Consider the following 19,077-nt stretch of genomic DNA (forward strand, 5'->3'; position numbering starts at 1 on the left):
CACACACACACACACACCCTGACGAGAGTCTAATGAAGACTTACGAAGACCATGGGCTACATTAGATAACATGCATGAGTGTGTCTCTGGCATGTGTGTAAGTGTGATTACTTACAACTGTGGGTTACTTCAGTGAGTGTGTACATGTGCATCTATATTGCATCTCTCCATGTGTGTGTTTCCCCAGTGAGTAAACATGGTTTGCTATGTGTGACAGGTCCTGATGCAAGGCGACTGCGTCCCAACCCGCCCTCATCAAAGATGGCAGCCATTGCTGCAATCATGTCAGTGTGATATGATGCAGATTAATGGCAGAGCCTCTCCTGTAGCGAGAGGGCCGGGTTTGCGCCACACCCCAGCCGGAACCGGGCCAGAACCGGGCCAGAACCGGGCCAGAACCCTTCAACACTGGGCTACTACCTAAGATGAGGCCCTACTGCAAATGCAAAGACAATCCTCAAAGCTTATAAGGTAAAGCACAGGAAGTCACCAGATCACACCAACTCGACAGCGCTATGGAGATCCAGTTAGCTCTCTTTCTGGAGGCTAGTGCATGTGTCAGTGTGCAGTTCATTTACACCAGAGAAGAATGATGCTTTACGCTACATAAGTGACTTCCTATGTTAAAATAGGTAATGCTAACTGTCTAAAAGCTTTCAATACTACATTACACTGAGACATCATGATGCTACTGACACTGTTGCAATGAAAGAGATCTTAGAGTGATAAAGTACAGACACTGTAATGTGTAATTCAATCAACTATTCAGGTCTGCATGACACGAGATAATGTACTATGCCTTTGAGACTTTAAGCTGCGCACCACAATGCACAGGGTATTACTATCATGAATCTATGCTCAATCAATACGTCCCATCCTCGCGGATGCTAAATATATCTGAGGATCAAGACTAAAGTCAAACATTCATCTGAAGAGAGATTACATTACAAAAGATCTCAGAAGAAGCATTTCTTCTCCAAGCCTGACCCCATGCGACGTGAAGCAGGGTAAAAATGGCCGCTAAAGAAAATAACTGCTTACAGAATGAATAAAGTGACCTTAAGGCAAACAACAGTGTAGCCATTGTTTCCAAGAGTTCTAGAGATAGCTTCCACATGTTTTATCTTCCCCTAACCTTTTACCTTTACAGCTTGTATCCTCTTTTCTATCTTTCCTCTCTTTCTTTGTGCACAGTGTCCCTGTCCCTCTCTCTCTCTCTCTCTGTCTCTCTCTTCGTCTCTGTCCCTCTCTTTCTCACTCACTTTCGGCTTTTTTTCTGTCTGTCTGCCTTCTCACTGTGTCTACCTCTCTCTCTCTCTCTCTCTCTCTCTCTCTCTCTCTCCCTCCCTCTCTCCCTCTTGCTGAATGAGTGTGTGTTTGCATGAGTACATTTTGTGTGTGTGTGTGTTCTTTTACCCTAAGTGTGTTTGTTTGAGTGTGTGTGAGAGTGTTTGGGTCTCTCTTTGTGTGTGTGTGTGTGTGTGCATGTGTGTGCGTGTGTATGTGTGTGTGCTTTTGTGTGTGTGTATGTGCGTGTGCGTGTGTGTGTGTGCGTGTGTGTGTGTGCGTGTGTGTGTGCGTGTGTGTGTGCGCGTGTGTGTCTGTGTGTGTGTGTGTGTGTGTGTGTGTGTGTGTGTGTGTGTCTGTGTGTCTGTGTGTCTGTGTGTGTGTGTGTGTGTGTGTGTGTGTGTGTATGTGTATGTGTATGTGTGTGTGTGTGTGTGTGTGTGTGCTGAGGAAGAGAGAGAGAGCACTGCTGCAGTGGCTGGGGCTTTACCTGCTGACTGAGCAAAGCTAACTCTAACGGAGCGAGGGAGGAGACTGTAAGCATTAGAGGGGAGAGGGAGAGAAAAAAGGGAAAAGAAAAAGAGAGAAAGAACGGGAAGAAGAAAGAAAAAAGAGAGCGCAAGAGGGTGACAGAGGCAGAGAAAGAGACAGACAGCGAGAGCAAGAAACGGAGAGAGCGAGCATGGTGTCTAAAGAGAGAGCGAGTATTATGCCTTAACATCACAACACAACACACAGAAAAGAAAAGGACAGCTGTGCCAAAAAGAGAGGCGCATCACACACAAGCCAAACAGGAAAAGCAAAAGGGAGACGTCCGAAACAAGAGAAATAGAAACAGAGAAGTAAGCAGAGGGCGTGGTACTGGATGACAGACGAGGCAAGGAGAGGGAAAAGACCATAGAGTCAGTGTGGGAGAGGGAAAGACCATAGAGTCCGTGTGGGAGTCAGCGAGGCAGCCCCACCCCTGGCTCCAGCAGCACAGGACTACAGCATTACAGCATTACAGCATTACAGCTCTACTCAGCTCCTCTCCACTCAGGCTCCAGTAACACTCCAGCCTCCCCGCGCACCGCATGCAAAATTCACGAGGCCATCCAGCCTCTCCAGCCTCCAGGCTTCATGCCACTCCGGGGGGGGGGGGGGGGGGGGGGCGCTGTGCCAGGCGGGCACAGGCTCACACACAGCTGCCGGGACTGGGACGGAGGCGGAGGGGAGGCAGGGACAGGGGGCACGCCATTCACACACATAAACACACATACAGACACACACATAAACACACATACAGACACACACATAAACACACATACAGACACAAACATACATTTACATATACGGATAAACATACTTACACAATACACACATATGCATACACACACACACATACTCACACAGAGACACACACCACACCACACCACACAAGCAGAAGTCCATGCACGCACATACACACGCCGATACCCACGCACGCCCGCACACACACCACACACACACAGACACGCGCACACGCACACACACACGCCCGCACACACACACACACACACACATCATGTTCTTCTCTCCTCCTCACCCATCCTGGGCTGTGCCCCGACAGCCCCCCCCCCCCCCCCCCCCCCTCCCCCTGCCAGTGTTGCGTTTTACTGACTCACGTTCACAATCTCCAACCCAGAGCCCTCGTTCCTTTCCATTCACACCCCACGGCAATGACAACAACAACAACAAGAAGCTCGCCATCCGTCTTACCGTACGTGTCTACCACCGTGGACGCGTCCCCTGCCTGCCCTGGCATGTGTGTGTTTGTGTGTGTGTGAGCGGCGGAGGGCGTCGTGCGCGTGTGTGTCGCTGCAGGCATGATGGCGTTGGGAAGCCTGCCCTTGTCTCGACTCGACTGCTCTGCTCTCCGACTCCCAGCTACCCCGCCGGGGGATGCGGTGACATTCAAACCGTACTGCGCGGCGTATACCTTCCAGCGCCACACACTGATGATGATCTGGCAGATTTTTACCACGGATCACTGCCGGACGCGGAACACTCAACATATCACTTGTCTACTGACTGCTGTTATGTTAAAGGAGGTTTTTTCTCCACTGGGGAGTTGGGGAGGTGGGTATAGGACAGTTAGCAGTGGCCCTGTCTCCACACACACACACACACACACACACACACACACACACACACACACCAACACACACACCAACACACACACACACATACCAACACACACACACACACACACTCCTGGAGAGGAGAGGGCATGCCAGCTGGCTCTTCCATGCTTTTCCCCTTTAGTGCTGATGGCCTGAAACCCAGAGTGCTGAACCTTGAGTCATCATCGGTTAAATACAGAAGAAGATTCTAAATTTGTGCACTTGCTGCAGTGGGCTGCCTGGCACCAGGACCACAGGAAGGCCCTTTAGAGCACCAGGGCCACAGGAAGGCCCTTTACAGCATAGATATATATAAAGGCTAGATGTCTCGTCCAACGGAGTCGAACGTCCGCACATGGCGGCCATCTTGCCCCAGGCAGCTCGCTCACCCATAACATTGTGTTGGTAGTGGTATGTACTTTTTAAATAACCATAACTTGCTCAATTTTCAACGGATTTACAAATGGTTTGGTTTCTTACCAACGTTATTAACGTGGTTATAATTCGGGATGCTTTTTTGATATTTTTAAGAAAATAACATAATTATTCATAAGTATGCAGTGTCATAACTACATCTCTGACGTTTATAACAAACCAACCCGTTTAAAAATCGGTTGAAAATTGAGCAAGTTATGGTTATTTAAAAGGTACATACCACTACCAACACAATGTGATGGGTGAGCGAGCTGCCTGGGGCAAGATGGCCGCCATGTGCGGACGTTCGACTCCGTTGGCTGGCAACGTGGACGAGACATCTAGCCTTTATATATATCTATGCTTTACAGCGCCAGCCCATCAGAATCAGAATCAGAATCAGGTTTTATTGGCCAAGTAAGTTTGCACAAACAAGGAATTTGACTTGGTAAAGTGGCTCTCAATGTGCTTACACAAAATATACATTTACACAATACATCCACTCAAACTAGATCCACTTCTAAAGCCAATACATACAGAACCAAAACAAATATAACAAAAAAGACTCAAATGACGCTAATGACTAAGAATAAATAATTACAAAAATATTAGGGAATCTAAATGTTGTTAATCATTACTCTCTCGTGTCCAATTATCAATATTATGAATATAAGTAATCGACACAGCGTGTTTACATGAACAAACATGAACAATGCCAAGTCTCTTCACTAGATGGGTGCCAGGGTATAATCTGTGGTTCCCAACATACAGTACATCTGTCTAGACTAAATGCAGTGAGTTAGTGGGGCGAGAGTGGCAATGACAGCAGATAGATGATGTCGTCCATAGCTTGGCTGCATGTTCTGCTTTCAGCATTAACAGATGCATAACTTTGAACTTAAATTCACTGAAGTAAAAATATGACCTACTTAGCACCTCCTATGGGATCCTATGGGATGAAAGTTATTGTGCAGTACTTAATTACAACGTTTGGCTTACAAGAGTACTGTGCCACTGATAATACAACCCCACACATGGTCTATAGGTCTATCACACACACAAACACACACACACACACACACACACACACACACACACACACACACACACACACTCACACACATGACATAAGCCACAGGGAACAGGTGTTGAAGACAGGAATCAAACACTCCCAGCGGGATGGCGCACACAGACACGGACATGAGCATCAAACACAGAGATGTAGGAAAGAAATTCAGCCCTAAGGGCGATGAAAAGGTCACTGTATCAGTCATGGGGAGGGGGCGCGGGGGCCAGGGGGTGAGGGGGTGAGGGGGAGAGGGGGCGAGGGGGGGTCTCCGTGTTGAGGACAGTCCAGGGCCAGGTTTCCCACTAACAATGAATCTTAGCAGCTACAAATATTCTGTACAAGTGATTCTACGATTTTATTTATTTTAATCCCCAATCTATTCCGATTTCTACACCATATTGTGAGCTAGGCCTAGGCCCTACTGAATGCGGGCTATGTGAGCTAGGCCTAGGCCCTACTGAATGTGCTATGTTATGCCCCCCATTAAAAAAAAAGAGGGGAAAAAGATCAACTCAGACAAATGGAATGATTAACGTTATAAAGTAGTGCTGTCAAACGATTAAAATATTTAATCGCGATTAATCGCATTTATGTCATAGTTAACTCAAAATTAATCGCGATTAATCACAATTTTTTTATCTATTCTAAATGTCCCTTCGTTTATTTATTTTTTCCATCATTTAATTTTTATTTTAATGCCCTTATCAACATGGAAAAGTTGATTGGCTTGCTTTATGCAAATGTTTTATTTTATTGAAAACCAATATTGCCAAACAGGGCGGTCCAAAATAAAATGATAAAGTGCACATTTCAGGTAAACAAGGACTCAGCCTGTAGTGCAGTTAAACCATGGCTTAATATTTTCTTTTTTTCAAGTTTGCTGGGAACATAGCAGTCAGGCCTCTTATTTCAGAAACATTGAACCGTAACAGTTAAGTTACCAATAAAAGGTAAGCCTACTACTTCTTTGCTTTCAGCCAGCTGCCTGTTGACATTTTCAGACAACAGTGAAGCTCGCTTCTTTTGCACAACACAACTTTTAAAAGTAAACTTTCCATTCAGAAGCTTTTTATCATCCATTTCGCCGTATCGCGCTCACCATTCACTCAAACCGTAACGTTAGCCTACTACACAGTTTGCGAGGCCAAAAAGAATGTTAATACATTTTTTTTTTTAAACGCGCTAATCTCGCAAAAAAAAAATTAATAACGCGTTAAACTGACAGCACTATTATAAAGTTATGATGCTTTTGGGAAACGCTCCGAAATTCTAAGATGAGGCATGAGAGGTATTCTACGAACTAGTTGGGGTTATGATATTTTGGGGAAACCTGCAGCAGGCCTAAACACTGGGATACTGCACATACACACACACACACACACACACACACACACAGACACTGGGATACTGCACACTTACTGCTGCTGGTGACTGTCACAAAGGAAACAGCACGTCCACATCCTGATTTACAAGACTCCCTAAACTACTCATACACCACACTGGAGTTACAGAATTTGAACGTTTATATGAGTAAAGCGGACCCTTAGATGTATCTGCACTGAACCTCCATCTGGGGCATGATGGATGAGTTTTGCCATTGGACTTTCAGGAAACCAATTTAACAAATACTCTGAACGGAACTATATGCAACTCTGAAGAAGACTATGTGCAGCTCTGAGCGTGTCTACTATCGTGCTCAAAAGCGACTCCGGTAGGACTCGAACCCACAACCTTTGACTTGCTACAAGAGATTCTTAGAAGTCCAACGCGCTATCCATTGCGCCACGGAGCCTATGCTAGCCTTGCACTTTGACCCCGAAACACTCACACACACACACGGGCATGAGCATCAAACACAGGGATGTAGGAAAGAAATGCAGCCCTAAGGGCGATGAAAAGGTCACTGTATCAGTCAGGGGGAGGGGGCGCGGGGGTGAGGGGGCGAGGGGGCGAGGGGGAGGGGGCGCGGGGGCCAGGGGGCCAGGGGGATCTCCGCGTTGAGGACAGTCCAGGGCCAGGGCAAGGTTTCCCACTAACAATGAATCTTAGCAGCTTTGAATATTCTGTACGATTGATTCTACGATTTTATTTATTTTAATCCCCAATCTATTCTGATTTCTACACCATATTGTGAGCTAGGCCTAGGCCCTACTGAATGCGGGCTATGTGAGCTAGGCCTAGGCCCTACTGAATGCGGGCTGTGATATGCCCCCCATTTAAAAAAAAAAAGTGGAAAAAAAGATCAGCTTAGACAAATGGAATGAGTAACGACTCTGCCAGTGTCTCATTTCAAAACTTTGCCAATTATGTGTCCATAGTTTAATCATATTTGGAGTGAGCTTAAAATAGTTTAATTATTTAAAAAAGCTAAAAGGCAAGATGATTGATCACAATAAAACATAATAAAGGATGAGAACATACCTATTGCAATAACACTGTACCAATTTATTGTTGGTTGTAATTTCCCTGTACATCCTGCTGGTCTCACTGGTGATCCCAGTAAGAAGGCCCTGTTAAGAAGCCCTTACGACTACGCCGGAGCACACATAAATCTACAAGCGTTTTCAAGTGCTACTTAAGTTATGATGCTTTAGGGAAACGCTCCGAAATTCGAAGATGATGCATGAGAGGGATTCTACGAACTAGTTGGGGTTACGATGCTTTGGGGAAACCCGCCGCAGGCCTAAGCACTGGGATACTGCACACTTACACACACACACACACACTGGGATACTGCACAGTACTGCATACTGCTGGTGACTGTCAGAAAGGAAACAGCACATCCACACGCTTCGACAGGGAATCGAACTAGCAAGCTTCTGATTACTAAACGACTTCTCTACCTCCTGTACCACTGTCTCTACCTCCTGTAACACTGTCGCCAATGTCGGACCCTTACATGTATCTGCACTGAACCTCCATCTGGGGCATGATGGATGAGTTTTGCCATTGGATTTTCAGGAAACCAATTTAACAAATACTCTGAACGGAACTATATGCAACTCTGAACAAGACTATGTGCAGCTCTGAACGTGCCTACTATCGTGCTCAAAAGCGACTCCGGTGGGACTCGAACCCACAACCTTTGAATTGCTACAACAGTTTCTTAGAAGTCCAACGCGCTATCCATTGCGCCACGGAGCCTATGCTAGCCTTGCACTTTGACCCCGAAACACTCACACACACACACGGGCATGAGCATCAAACGCAGGGATGTAGGAAAGAAATGCAGCCCTAAGGGCGATGAAAAGGTCACTGTATCAGTCAGGGGGCGCGGGGGCGAGGGGGCGGGGGGGCGAGGGGGCGAGGGGGGCGAGGGGGGACCTTCGTGTTGAGGACAGTCCAGGGCCAGGTTTCCCACTAACAATGAATCTTAGCAGCTACAAATATTCTGTACAAGTGATTCTACGATTTTATTTATTTTAATCCCCAATCTATTCCGATTTCTACACCATATTGTGAGCTAGGCCTAGGCCCTACTGAATGCGGGCTATGTGAGCTAGGCCTAGGCCCTACTGAATGCGGGCTGTGATATGCCCCCCATTAAAAAAAAAGAGGGGAAAAAAAGATCAACTCAGACAAATGGAATGAGTAACGACTCTGCCAGTGTCTCATTTCATAACTTTGCCAATTATGTGTCCATGGTTTATTCATATTTGGAGTGAGCTTAAAATAGTTTAATTATTTAAAAAAGCTAAAAGGCAAGGTGATTGATTACAATAAAACATAATAAAGGATGAGAACATACCTATTGCAATAACACTGATACATTTATTGTTGGTTGTAATTTCCCTGTACATCCTGCTGGTCTCACTGGTGATCCCAGTAATAAGCACCTGATAGGAAGCCCTTACGACTACGCCGGAGCACACAGAAATCTACAAGCGTTTTCAAGTGCTACTTAAGAACTATATGCAACTCTGAACGAGACTATGTGCAGCTCTGAACGTGCCTACTATCGTGCTCAAAAGCGACTCCGGTGGGACTCGAACCCACAACCTTTGAATTGCTACAACAGTTTCTTAGAAGTCCAACGCGCTATCCATTGCGCCACGGAGCCGATGCTAGCCTTATATCTTGACCCTGACAAACACACACACGCACACACGCACACACATCTCCAATACAAGACCAGAGCTGGATTCTTGTGTCAGCTTCTATGCAGACCTTCCCCCGATGGAAGTACAGCAAAGACCAGAAGGAGGGGACGGCACCCATACCTGGAAGCGGAGGATGATGGTCCACATAAGGCCGAGGGTCAGGCGGTGGTTGCCGTCGACGATGTCGTGGGAGCCGACGTTCTCGAGGTGGACCCGCTGTTCTTTGAGGAACTGCAGAGCCTTGTCCACGTTCTCCAGGCAGTGGATACGCATGCGGCCGCGAGTGGGCCTTGGCTGACGGAACACAGGAGAAGGGGAACCGTCAGAGTTTCATAGATCCTCACCATGGGAGGCTCTGAGTATGTGAAAAGATGTCCGCACAGTGTTACTCCTTCAGGAGTCCTGCAGACTTGATATGATCCCTGTTTGGATCGGCCTTGTCCTGTGCATGGGAAGTGCACGCTGATTCATCCTTTTTGAAGCTATGAGCATGTCGCTTAGGTCAACGACTTATTGCTCCACCTATCACCTATTGATAACCTATTGATAACTAACTTATTGCTCTACCTATCACCTATTGATAACCTATTGATAACTAACTGATTGCTCTACCTATCACCTATTGATAACCTATTGATAACTACCTTATGCAACTACATGGCATTTTGTAAGGGTACCCAATGGACGTTTATGTTGTACAAAGGTGACTGGCCTTATGGCGTACAACATACTGTTACATGCACAAACGGGCATCTGCAATACAGAGCTGTTAACAAACTCTGTAATGCATAATAGTAGACTATGCAAAGTTATGCAGATGTGTGCCTAAATGTGTATGCGTGTGTATCTTAAGTGTATATATATACTATATATGTGTGTGTATATTAAGTGTATATATATGCGTATATTAAGTGTATATATATATATATATATATATAAATATATATTTGTGTGCGTGTGTGTGTATATTACGCGTATTAAGGGTATTAAGTGAAGTGACCAACCAGCATTTCTCCCGACAGCACTTCCAGGAGCCTGGTGAGCATGTAGCCGTCTCTCAGGTCATTGTACAGGTCAGCGATCCTGCAGGACACCCGTGCCAGGTGGGAGTTCACCCACTTAGTGAATGTCTTCTTCTGCACTGCGTCTCGCTCATCTGCTCAGACAGAGTGATGGTGCTCTCAGCAAATAGACATTTCAGAATCACAATCAGAATCACGTTTATTGGCCACGTTTATTAAGTCCGTTTGCACAAACAAGGAATTTGACTCTGGGTTAAGTGGCTCTCAGTGTACTTACACAAAATATACAACACAACATAACACAATACAACACAACAGCACAACGGTCTAAGATTGATGTCCAGTATGGACTACGTTCCCAAAGAAACTGATCTGATCTTCTGGGGCTGAGTTTGTGAGGATAAACGGGTTGACTAACCACTCATGATTTCCTCACATGCTAACCTCACTGCACATCTGGTCAGTTAGGGTTGAGGTGTATACAAATGTAATAAAATTGAATTGAATTGAATTGAATTTTATTTTATTTAATTGAGGTGTCAGTGTGTCACAGATAAATACTTCCTACACTGGGAGAGCTGCTCTTAAATGTACAGTTGACAACTCCTGTTATCAAATTAATCAAAATAAAATGTTCCTGCACCTAAAACAACAAGGTATACTAGGATCATCCTACGTGCGCCTTCTCTTCTGCACTCCTCACTTTAGTTAAAGGATCTACCCCCCTGTTCTGCCCCACGGATCTTCCCCACCTGCTAGTGCTTTGATGCGGGAGCACTCGAAGAGCTTGGCGCTGGTGGTCTCGGTCTCCCAGTGTCCTGTGCTGACGGGCCGGTTGTTGTTGTTGAGCTGCCGCTGGGCCTCCGCATTGTCCAGGTCCGTGGAGGCCTTGGCCATGTCGCCGGATCTCCCGCTTCACCCTGCAGGACAGGACCAGGAGAGGGAGGAGGGAGCAGAGGGGGGGGGGATATGGAGAGAAAGAGAGGAAAGAGAGAGATGATAGGAGGACATAAGGAGAAGGAGAGATGAGAGGGAGGATGGAGGGGGGGGGGGGAGAGAAGGGGGGATATGGAGAGAAAGAGAGGGAAGAGAGAGATGATAGGAGGACATAAGGAGAAGGAGAGATGAGAGGGAGACGGGGACAGAAGGGTTATTAGAGTGCTGGACTTTTTTGAGTTCACTGGGGTTGTTCCATCGCAATCTCTCAAGGACATAAACAGTTCTATTCACAAAAGCACTTCACTAGATTCATCACCTTGTTCTTTTTACACAGTGCCCCGGTGCCAACAAAAGAACATTCATCTCTGAGGACTTGCGTCCCTCACATGGCCTTTAACCTTCACATAAAACGACTCACAGCTTAATTAAATGCACAACAAATGGCCTACTCTGAGCCAAAGGTGTGCGAATCAATGAGGTGCATCACTGCTTCACCTCTTTTTACATTTCCCCTTTATTCATGAACCTGATGCCCCACGAAAACAACAAAGAAAACTGAATTCTGACATTCTCATTCTAGAACCAGGAGCAATGCTCTACATTCTAACTGAGTCCAGACTGAGGACATTCCTTGTTATATGGAGTAAATCTAGATACATTAATCTTGTTTATGTGAAAAGGGACAGTAAAATCAAATCCTATATTTCAGGCACCCCTCCCTGTTTTGGGGGTCTCCTCCCCTCTCCATTCCAAGCCTTAGAGCAGTTTTCTTTGTTTATCATCTAATGACCTCAGGGAAATATTCATTCTTATTTATTCCTAAATAATCAGTAGACAACAGGAAAACAACCACAGCTACGAAACTCATTCTCTTTTCAAAGGCTATTCTGTATAGTTCCATATGTCTGTCTGTTTCATTTAAATGTATTTCATTCATTGTCCACAGATCCCGCCCGACTCTACACCCCCCCCCCCCCCCCCCGCGACTCCACCCCTCCCCCACTCGGGTACCCCTTCACTGCCTCTGGGGTTCCCCTCCCCTCCCCCAACATTGGGCAGACAGACACACTCCTCTGGCCAGCACGCTTGGCTTTCTATACAATACATTCACTCATTCACTCATACACACATTCACCCATTCACTCATACACTCATTCACCCATACACTCATACACACATACACCCATACACTCATACACTCATACACACATTCACCCATACACCCATACACACATACACACATACACTCATACACTCATACACTCATTCACCCATTCACCCATACACTCATACACACATTCACACATTCACCCTTACACCCATACACTCACACACACACACACACACACAGAAAAAGAATAAGATACAGTATATCGTTGTTTTTGATGGTTTTTGACACAGCTTGAAATATGAAATCTACAAATGGCCATGTTGTGTGATTATGACAATAGAAAACACACAGAAATGCCTTAGTGCTTCAGCAATATTACACACTTGTGTAACACTTACACACTGTTACACACTACTAACCCCTACCTTAAGTACATCATGGAGCATGTACTTATATAACAAGAATACTGCACTAATTAATGAATTAAGCATTAAGTACATGATACCCGAGGCTACGTGAAATAAAGTCAGACACCTGTAGTAGTAATGCAATACTCACACACACAGACGAGGACTGAGCTTGGAGAAACACATGGCTAATGCACGTCTGATGTGCATATGTCAGTATTCACCAATAACATATGCGGTACAAATGTACGCCACGGCAGCGATTTCATTGTGGATTCAAAGCAAATGTCAGAGTAGCCTATCAGACAAGCAGAGCAGCGAGAGGAAAAGAGAGATGGAGAGAGAGAGGAGGAGAGAGAAAGAAAAAGGAGGAGAGAGAGGAGAGATGAAGAGAGAGAGGAGAGAGAGAAAGAGGAGAGATGGAGAGAGAGAGGAGGAGAGAGAGAGGAGAGATGGAGAGAGAGGAGGAGAGAGAGAGGAGAGATGGAGAGAGTGAGGAGGAGAGAGAGAGAGGAGGAGAGATGGAGAGAGAGAGGAGGAGAGAGAGAGAGAGATGGAGAGAGAGAGGAGGAGAGATGGAGAGAGAGAGGAGGGGAGAGAGAAAGGAGAGATGGAGAGAGAGAGGAGGAGAGAGAGAGATGGAGAGAGAGAGGAGGAGCGATAGAGAGAGAGAGGAGGCGAGATGGAAGGAGAGATGGAGGGAGAGAGGAGGAGAGATGGAGGGAGAGAGAGGGAGAGAGGAGGAGATGGAGGGAGAGAGGAGCAGAGATGGAGGAGGAGAGATGGAGGGAGAGAGAGGGAGAGAGGAGGAGAGATGGAGGGAGAGAGGAGGAGAGATGGAAGGAGAGAGCTGAGAGAAAGGCATCCGCTTTGTTCAAGCCCTTTGGGATCGTCTCTGCTCTCTGATAAAGTTTGATTTTTTTTCAACAGAACTCTAAGAAAAACACTAATTTGAGAACATTTAGTCACTACATCAAAAGCAGGACGCTTGTATATCCCCCAAACTCCACATCTCCCAACTAGGTTGTTAAATTACAGAGCTTTAGCGAGGCTAGCTGATCAGAGACTGAGGCTCGGTCTATGAGGGACCGCTGCATTGTTCCAGATATTCTCAGCTCTACTGTCTTTAACTGAGGTTGTACTTTGTGTTGTGACTAATCTCGCTTGAGAAAAAAATATCATGTTACTGTGTGATCGTATCATTTAAGTCAGCGTTCCCAAGGCCTATCGAGCGAGTGTAACATTGTGTATGCCTCTTTGCAGACATATACGTATGTGCAAGGTGTGCATGGGTGTGTATCTTTGTCAGTGTGTGTGTCTCTGTGTGTGTACTTGTGTGAGTGAGTGTATGCATGTGCTTGTGCTTGTGCTTGTGCGAGTCTGAAGAAGAGAGGGTGTGTAGTGAAGCATGAATATGATATTCCACAGCTCAACGCGTTCTGGTGGGTTCAATCTCATCCCCCCACATCACTCGGGGAGATGGGGAGGCACCACAGATGTCAGCGGGATCTGGGCCAGATCGGGTCCGGACGCGGGCCAGACCCCGGCTGCTGTGTGCCCCAGCTGTGGGAGACGAGCTTGGGAGGAGCTGGGGGATCCCCATCATCAGCACCGTGCCCCGAGGAGCTTTAGCAGGGTGGCTGAGACCTTTCTCCAGCACAGTCCACCACAGTAGTACATAGTGATCTTATCAGCAGGGCATACATTCATGCAAACACACACACACAGAGGCTATGTCTTGAACACACGCACACACACACACACACACACGCACACACACACACACACACAGGCTATGTCTGACATACACAAACACATACACACTGACACATACACACACACACATACACACAGATGCAGAAACACAGATACACACACACACAAAAGGACATGGATGCACATGTCGCTATTCATACGCGTAAAAGAGATAGGGCCCAGATAGAGGCTGACTATGGAATGGATCTGGTCTCAGGCTGGTTCTGGTCTGGCCCTGATCTGGTCTTAGTCTGGCTCTGATCTAGCCCATCTGATCTAGAGTCAGCTGCTACTGTGACTCAAGGTGGCAGGGTGTTTTTATTCCGCTGGGCGGGTGGTGATACTGATTCCACTTAACACTTTCCCTTCAAACCCACCAGCTCTGAAGGAGGAAGGAAAACACAGTTTGTCCTTCGTCTGCTGCCCTTATCAAGCCTCCCCTTTTTCTCTTCTTTTTTTAAACCCATCTGGCACCTGGTGTCTGCTTGTGTGACAGGGCGTTTGGCTTGAGGTTGCCTATGACATGTGATGTGGCCTGTTTAGGGATAAACAAACACAGCTGTCCATGAAGCAGTCCGCCTCTGGCTCTCGCACATAAGGAGAGGAGAGGGACGGTAAAGTACAGAATTATCGCGGTTCGGCCTGCGGCTATATTCCTGGCCACATGCCCTGGTGGGATGACGTGGCGGCTAAGGGTGAACCCAGAAAGTAGCTAATTGTGGAATGGGTTTGGTTCTGTGTAGGTAATTGTTATAATTACATTTAGTTAATTATACAATTAAGTATCATCACAATTACAAATTACACATTACAAATATAATTCTGTAAAGTACTATTGTTCTTGTGCATTAATCACACAATAGTTCTTATTTATAAAAAAGTTCAGTGGGGTTTGGAACAGAGCTCTATCAAACAACTGGAACTAAGATCTCATGATCAGAAGAGCAGTAGTTCCACAGAGGAATCTCAAGGCCTTTTATCTTTCAGTGACTGACTGGTGCAAGGAACCCTGTCCGTTTCCCAGCGATAAAACCAGCGCTGTGTGTCGGCTCAGAGTTTAATCCCATGAATCTCCTCTGGGTAAAAATCACTTGTCTTTACGTGACGTTGATCATGAAAAGTCACTACCATTGATAAGTGACTCACTCTTCCCAAGGGTCAGTACAAAGTCAGCATGAAAATCTGCTCAAGGTTTCATAGACTTGTATACAGCAGAAAGAACCAGAATTAAAGCAGTTCCTTTGAATCTAGACGATGCACGTAAATAAGGGTGTGTTGGCCAAGAAGTTGTTCACTTTAACTTTTCAAACACTTGAATATGCATTGATGGTTTGTGCAATCAGATAAACACACACACACACACACACACTTGCAGAAGCAGACTTACACCACTGACTATAAGCCCTGATAATCTCACAATAAATAGTTTGTAGATATAACTCCCACCCATAGGGTAGGAATGGGGGTGATGTCTTTGCCCTTGCTCTCTGCACACTCTTGAAGGGTTCACGCGCTCACCCTGTGTGTGTGTGGAGAAGAGGACCTGAGGGAGGACATGCCATGCCACATTAATCTGACTTTCAGTTTGCTCGCCTGAAGGATAAGAAGTCATCTCTGCACCAAATAGTCTCCTCTTTCTCCCGTGATTCTGCCACCAATCTGTCGTGTTACAGAGTGAAACCTGCACCTCTCGATCGCCGATCCGCCGGGCTGTTTTGATGTTGAAGTTGTAAGCAACTCGCATTACCAATGTAATCAAGATGGGGAAACAGAAGAGTAACAAGAATGACCTGCAGCAATGGCTGCCTTGAGCAAAGAACATTCATATTTCAAAGGAAGTCTTGTATTGATTAGAGCCATGTTGTACGCTCAGCACACACAAAAAGGTGCACATGAGTAGCCCACTAGCTCTGGAAATTACATTTGGTCGAGCTCTTGCCGTAAGCAAGGGGATCAGCTGTGTCTGGATGTGGGAATGTGTTGAAAGGGACATAAAAGATATTTTTAAAAGAGGCTATTTTTGGGCTTGTCATTTGTTTTATAGTCTACAGTCTAACAGGATGCAACTAGAAGTGGTGCTTTATGTTTGCTGAGGTGCTCACATGCACACTTTAATGTAAATCGACCAGAATCAATTACTTTTTTCATTCTAGCTGCAGTTGCAATGTCTGTGTGTATCAAAATGTGAGGCTCCAATCACTACATTTGAATTGTATTTCAAAAATATAAATCAAATTAATCAAATAAGTAATAGAATGGACAACCAAAGCATTTTACCAAAATGCCATTCACCAGCATAATCATAAAATATGCCAGACATATGTGAGAGGGGGGCCAACTTATGATGTGTAGGCCTGTCATTGCCCCAGCTTACATGTAGAAAACATGCACTCATAACAAAGTCTGCATACATACGGTTACAAGCAAGATAAGACTGCTAATGGTAAGTCTGTTAACCATTAATGGTGTTTCATAAAATCAGATGAACACCAAAAATAAAAGCCGTTTGGGGCAAAGGAGACAAGCGAGTACATGTTATAGTCGGACTTGAATTAGCAAGCTATGTGTCAGGTCAATTGCAGTTAGCCGGACACAACAAATAAATGTAGGGATCAAATGATATCAGAACCATGGACAGCAGCGTGCGTCTGACGTCACAGTACGCATATGCTTTGATATTGATCGTCTGTGTCATTCAAGATTGCACACATCCGTAAAGCTATCCCATTCTGACATCTCTGGAAACGCGATGGCCTGTAACAACCAATAAAGGTGCTATTTCAAGTTACAGGCGTCGTTTCGCTGTCGTTTTGGTTCACCTGCGGGTTATCCCACAAGCTAAAGCATCAAAAGCTCAATAACCAAGCATCAACAGTGACTGCATTTTACCAAAGACTAACAAGCTATCTACTATGTATGAATTAAAGACACCACCGCTTCGTAAATGAGTGATTTACTTTTACAAAGTCTATGATTAAGGCACACCTCACTGATTTATAAAGATTGGCTTTAATGCGCTGTCTTTCTCACCTTAAAATGACATATGACCCGTCCTATTTCTGCCGAGTCGTCAACCTGAACGTATGTCAGATCACCGTGGATAACGTGCTTGCCTGCCTTGCGCTTATTACTTTGCCATGGCCTATAGGTGTTTGCTATATAGACTTCTGTTCGGATGAGGCACACATTTTGGACAAGACACCGGCTAAAAATACGCAGTGACAGTAAATGACTAAGCCTTGCTAAGTCATTACCGCAAATGAGTGAAATGGTTGTATTTATCCTACTTACACTGCAGATACAATGAAATGATGTACTACGATGGTATGCCCAGGTGACCGTTATTCAATACTGTAGCATAGTCGCAACGACAGCACAATCTATCAGAATCCTTTGCTCGAGTAGCCTAGGCTAACCTATGTCTGCAACTACAAACATTAGCTTAGAACTGATTCCGTGATATCAAAGATTGAGACTAATCCTTAGTTAATACCTTGCCTACATGACAACTAAATAAACTTTTGACAAGTAGACCTCTTACTTTCCCAGCACAGGGCTTTTAAAGCAACTTCATCCCACACCCCTCAGACCTGCGGTGAGCATTTATGAAAATTAAATGTTGCGGAGTGATGGGACTAGTGCAGCATGTCAGAACGCAAATGGTAAACATCTTAACAGTATGTCAGGTCTTTTTTCCTACATCACACCGCCGTAATCATTCAAATGCAAAGAGAAAAACAAGCTGCTATTCGAAAGAAAGACATAACTGACATATCAACAAAGGCATGTGCAAATGCAAAGGGAATATCAGCAGAAAGCACGGCCGAGGGATGACTGCAGTAGCCTAGCCTATGCAGGCCTCTGCTGTTCCCACGGTGAAAAGCTTTGCAACAAAATGCACGGCCAGACTGATACCGAATTATATTTTGAGATCATGGCATGTAGGTTGTAACCTTACCTTCACCCCCAGTGCCAAAGGATGACGGTTTTCCCCCAAGAGAGACGCCTTGAGACAATCGCCGGGTGACTGATCAATGACCCAAAGAAAGAATTACGAATGCAGGCTCGCGCCGCTTCTTATTTCCTCGCTGGCATAGTTCGGTCACTGTATTCGCTCAGTCGTACTCGGCAGATGGAATCTGTACAAATAAATAGGCTGAAGCGAATACGATGGCGGGTGTCTTATAATATCAGTGTCAATCCACTGTCGTGAGCACTGAAATCACGTCAGGTACGTGAAGGGTGTCTCTGCGTCCCGCTTTTGTCGGTGGCTTGATCAGATATCGCAGCCGGTGCGTTCGGATATCCCGTCCACCCGATACGCGCTCCCATTCCCTGCGTTCTCAATGATGCTGGAGAAAATTCGGCAGCAATATGATGGGGGGTGTCTACCTCCTTTTCATTGGGTAGAGTGTCAGAGAGAGAAACAGAGAGAGTGGGAGTGGAGATGCGCTCTGCAACCGTGCGGGTTAATTCCCCCAGCCCCCCACCACTCCCTCTCCTCCCTTTGATTATGATATGGTATGGAATAATACGACTACTACTTGGCTCTTTCATGGTATATTTATAATAGTGGAAGACAAACTATGGTAATTCTACACCTCAGTTAATAGTGTACAGTGGCTTTTACTCATCAGTTTAGTTTGGAGATTTGATTGAGGGTTCAACTCCTGGGGTTCTGAGTCCTGCACCATAAGCTACTTAAAGTATACACGTGTGTAAGTCTTGCACTTGTTAGTTCAAGTGAAAACTACATAACCACCTCTGAAGTTTTTCAGTGTCAAGATATTTTAAAATCATTGAGATTATCAATCAACTATCAAATATTGGAC

General features: G+C 45.5%; 1 protein-coding gene and 3 non-coding genes across 4 annotated transcripts in view; all 4 read right to left on the reverse strand.

Moving 5' to 3' along the window:
* The window catches only part of LOC105909687 (spectrin beta chain, non-erythrocytic 4), an 83,949-nt gene extending 65,266 nt beyond the window's left edge, over positions 1-18,683 (reverse strand). The window contains exons 1-4 of the mRNA XM_031573874.2: positions 18,204-18,683; positions 10,786-10,953; positions 10,016-10,167; positions 9,132-9,305 (exon numbers count right to left, since the gene is read on the reverse strand). Of these exons, the coding sequence (XP_031429734.1) occupies positions 9,132-9,305; positions 10,016-10,167; positions 10,786-10,930 (471 nt within the window). The 5' untranslated portion in view covers positions 10,931-10,953; positions 18,204-18,683. The remainder of the gene's footprint in view (positions 1-9,131; positions 9,306-10,015; positions 10,168-10,785; positions 10,954-18,203) is intronic.
* trnar-ucu lies at positions 6,615-6,703 on the reverse strand. The gene is given in 2 exon segments: positions 6,615-6,650; positions 6,667-6,703. It is a non-coding gene; the product is annotated as a tRNA-Arg (tRNA).
* On the reverse strand, positions 7,967-8,055 carry trnar-ucu. Its single transcript is given in 2 exon segments — positions 7,967-8,002; positions 8,019-8,055. It is a non-coding gene; the product is annotated as a tRNA-Arg (tRNA).
* trnar-ucu lies at positions 8,883-8,971 on the reverse strand. Its single transcript is given in 2 exon segments — positions 8,883-8,918; positions 8,935-8,971. It is a non-coding gene; the product is annotated as a tRNA-Arg (tRNA).
* Positions 18,684-19,077: the final 394 nt, after the last annotated feature.

The sequence above is a fragment of the Clupea harengus genome, chromosome 9 (assembly GCF_900700415.2).
Source record: "Clupea harengus chromosome 9, Ch_v2.0.2, whole genome shotgun sequence".
Classification (NCBI taxonomy): Eukaryota; Metazoa; Chordata; class Actinopteri; order Clupeiformes; family Clupeidae; genus Clupea; species Clupea harengus.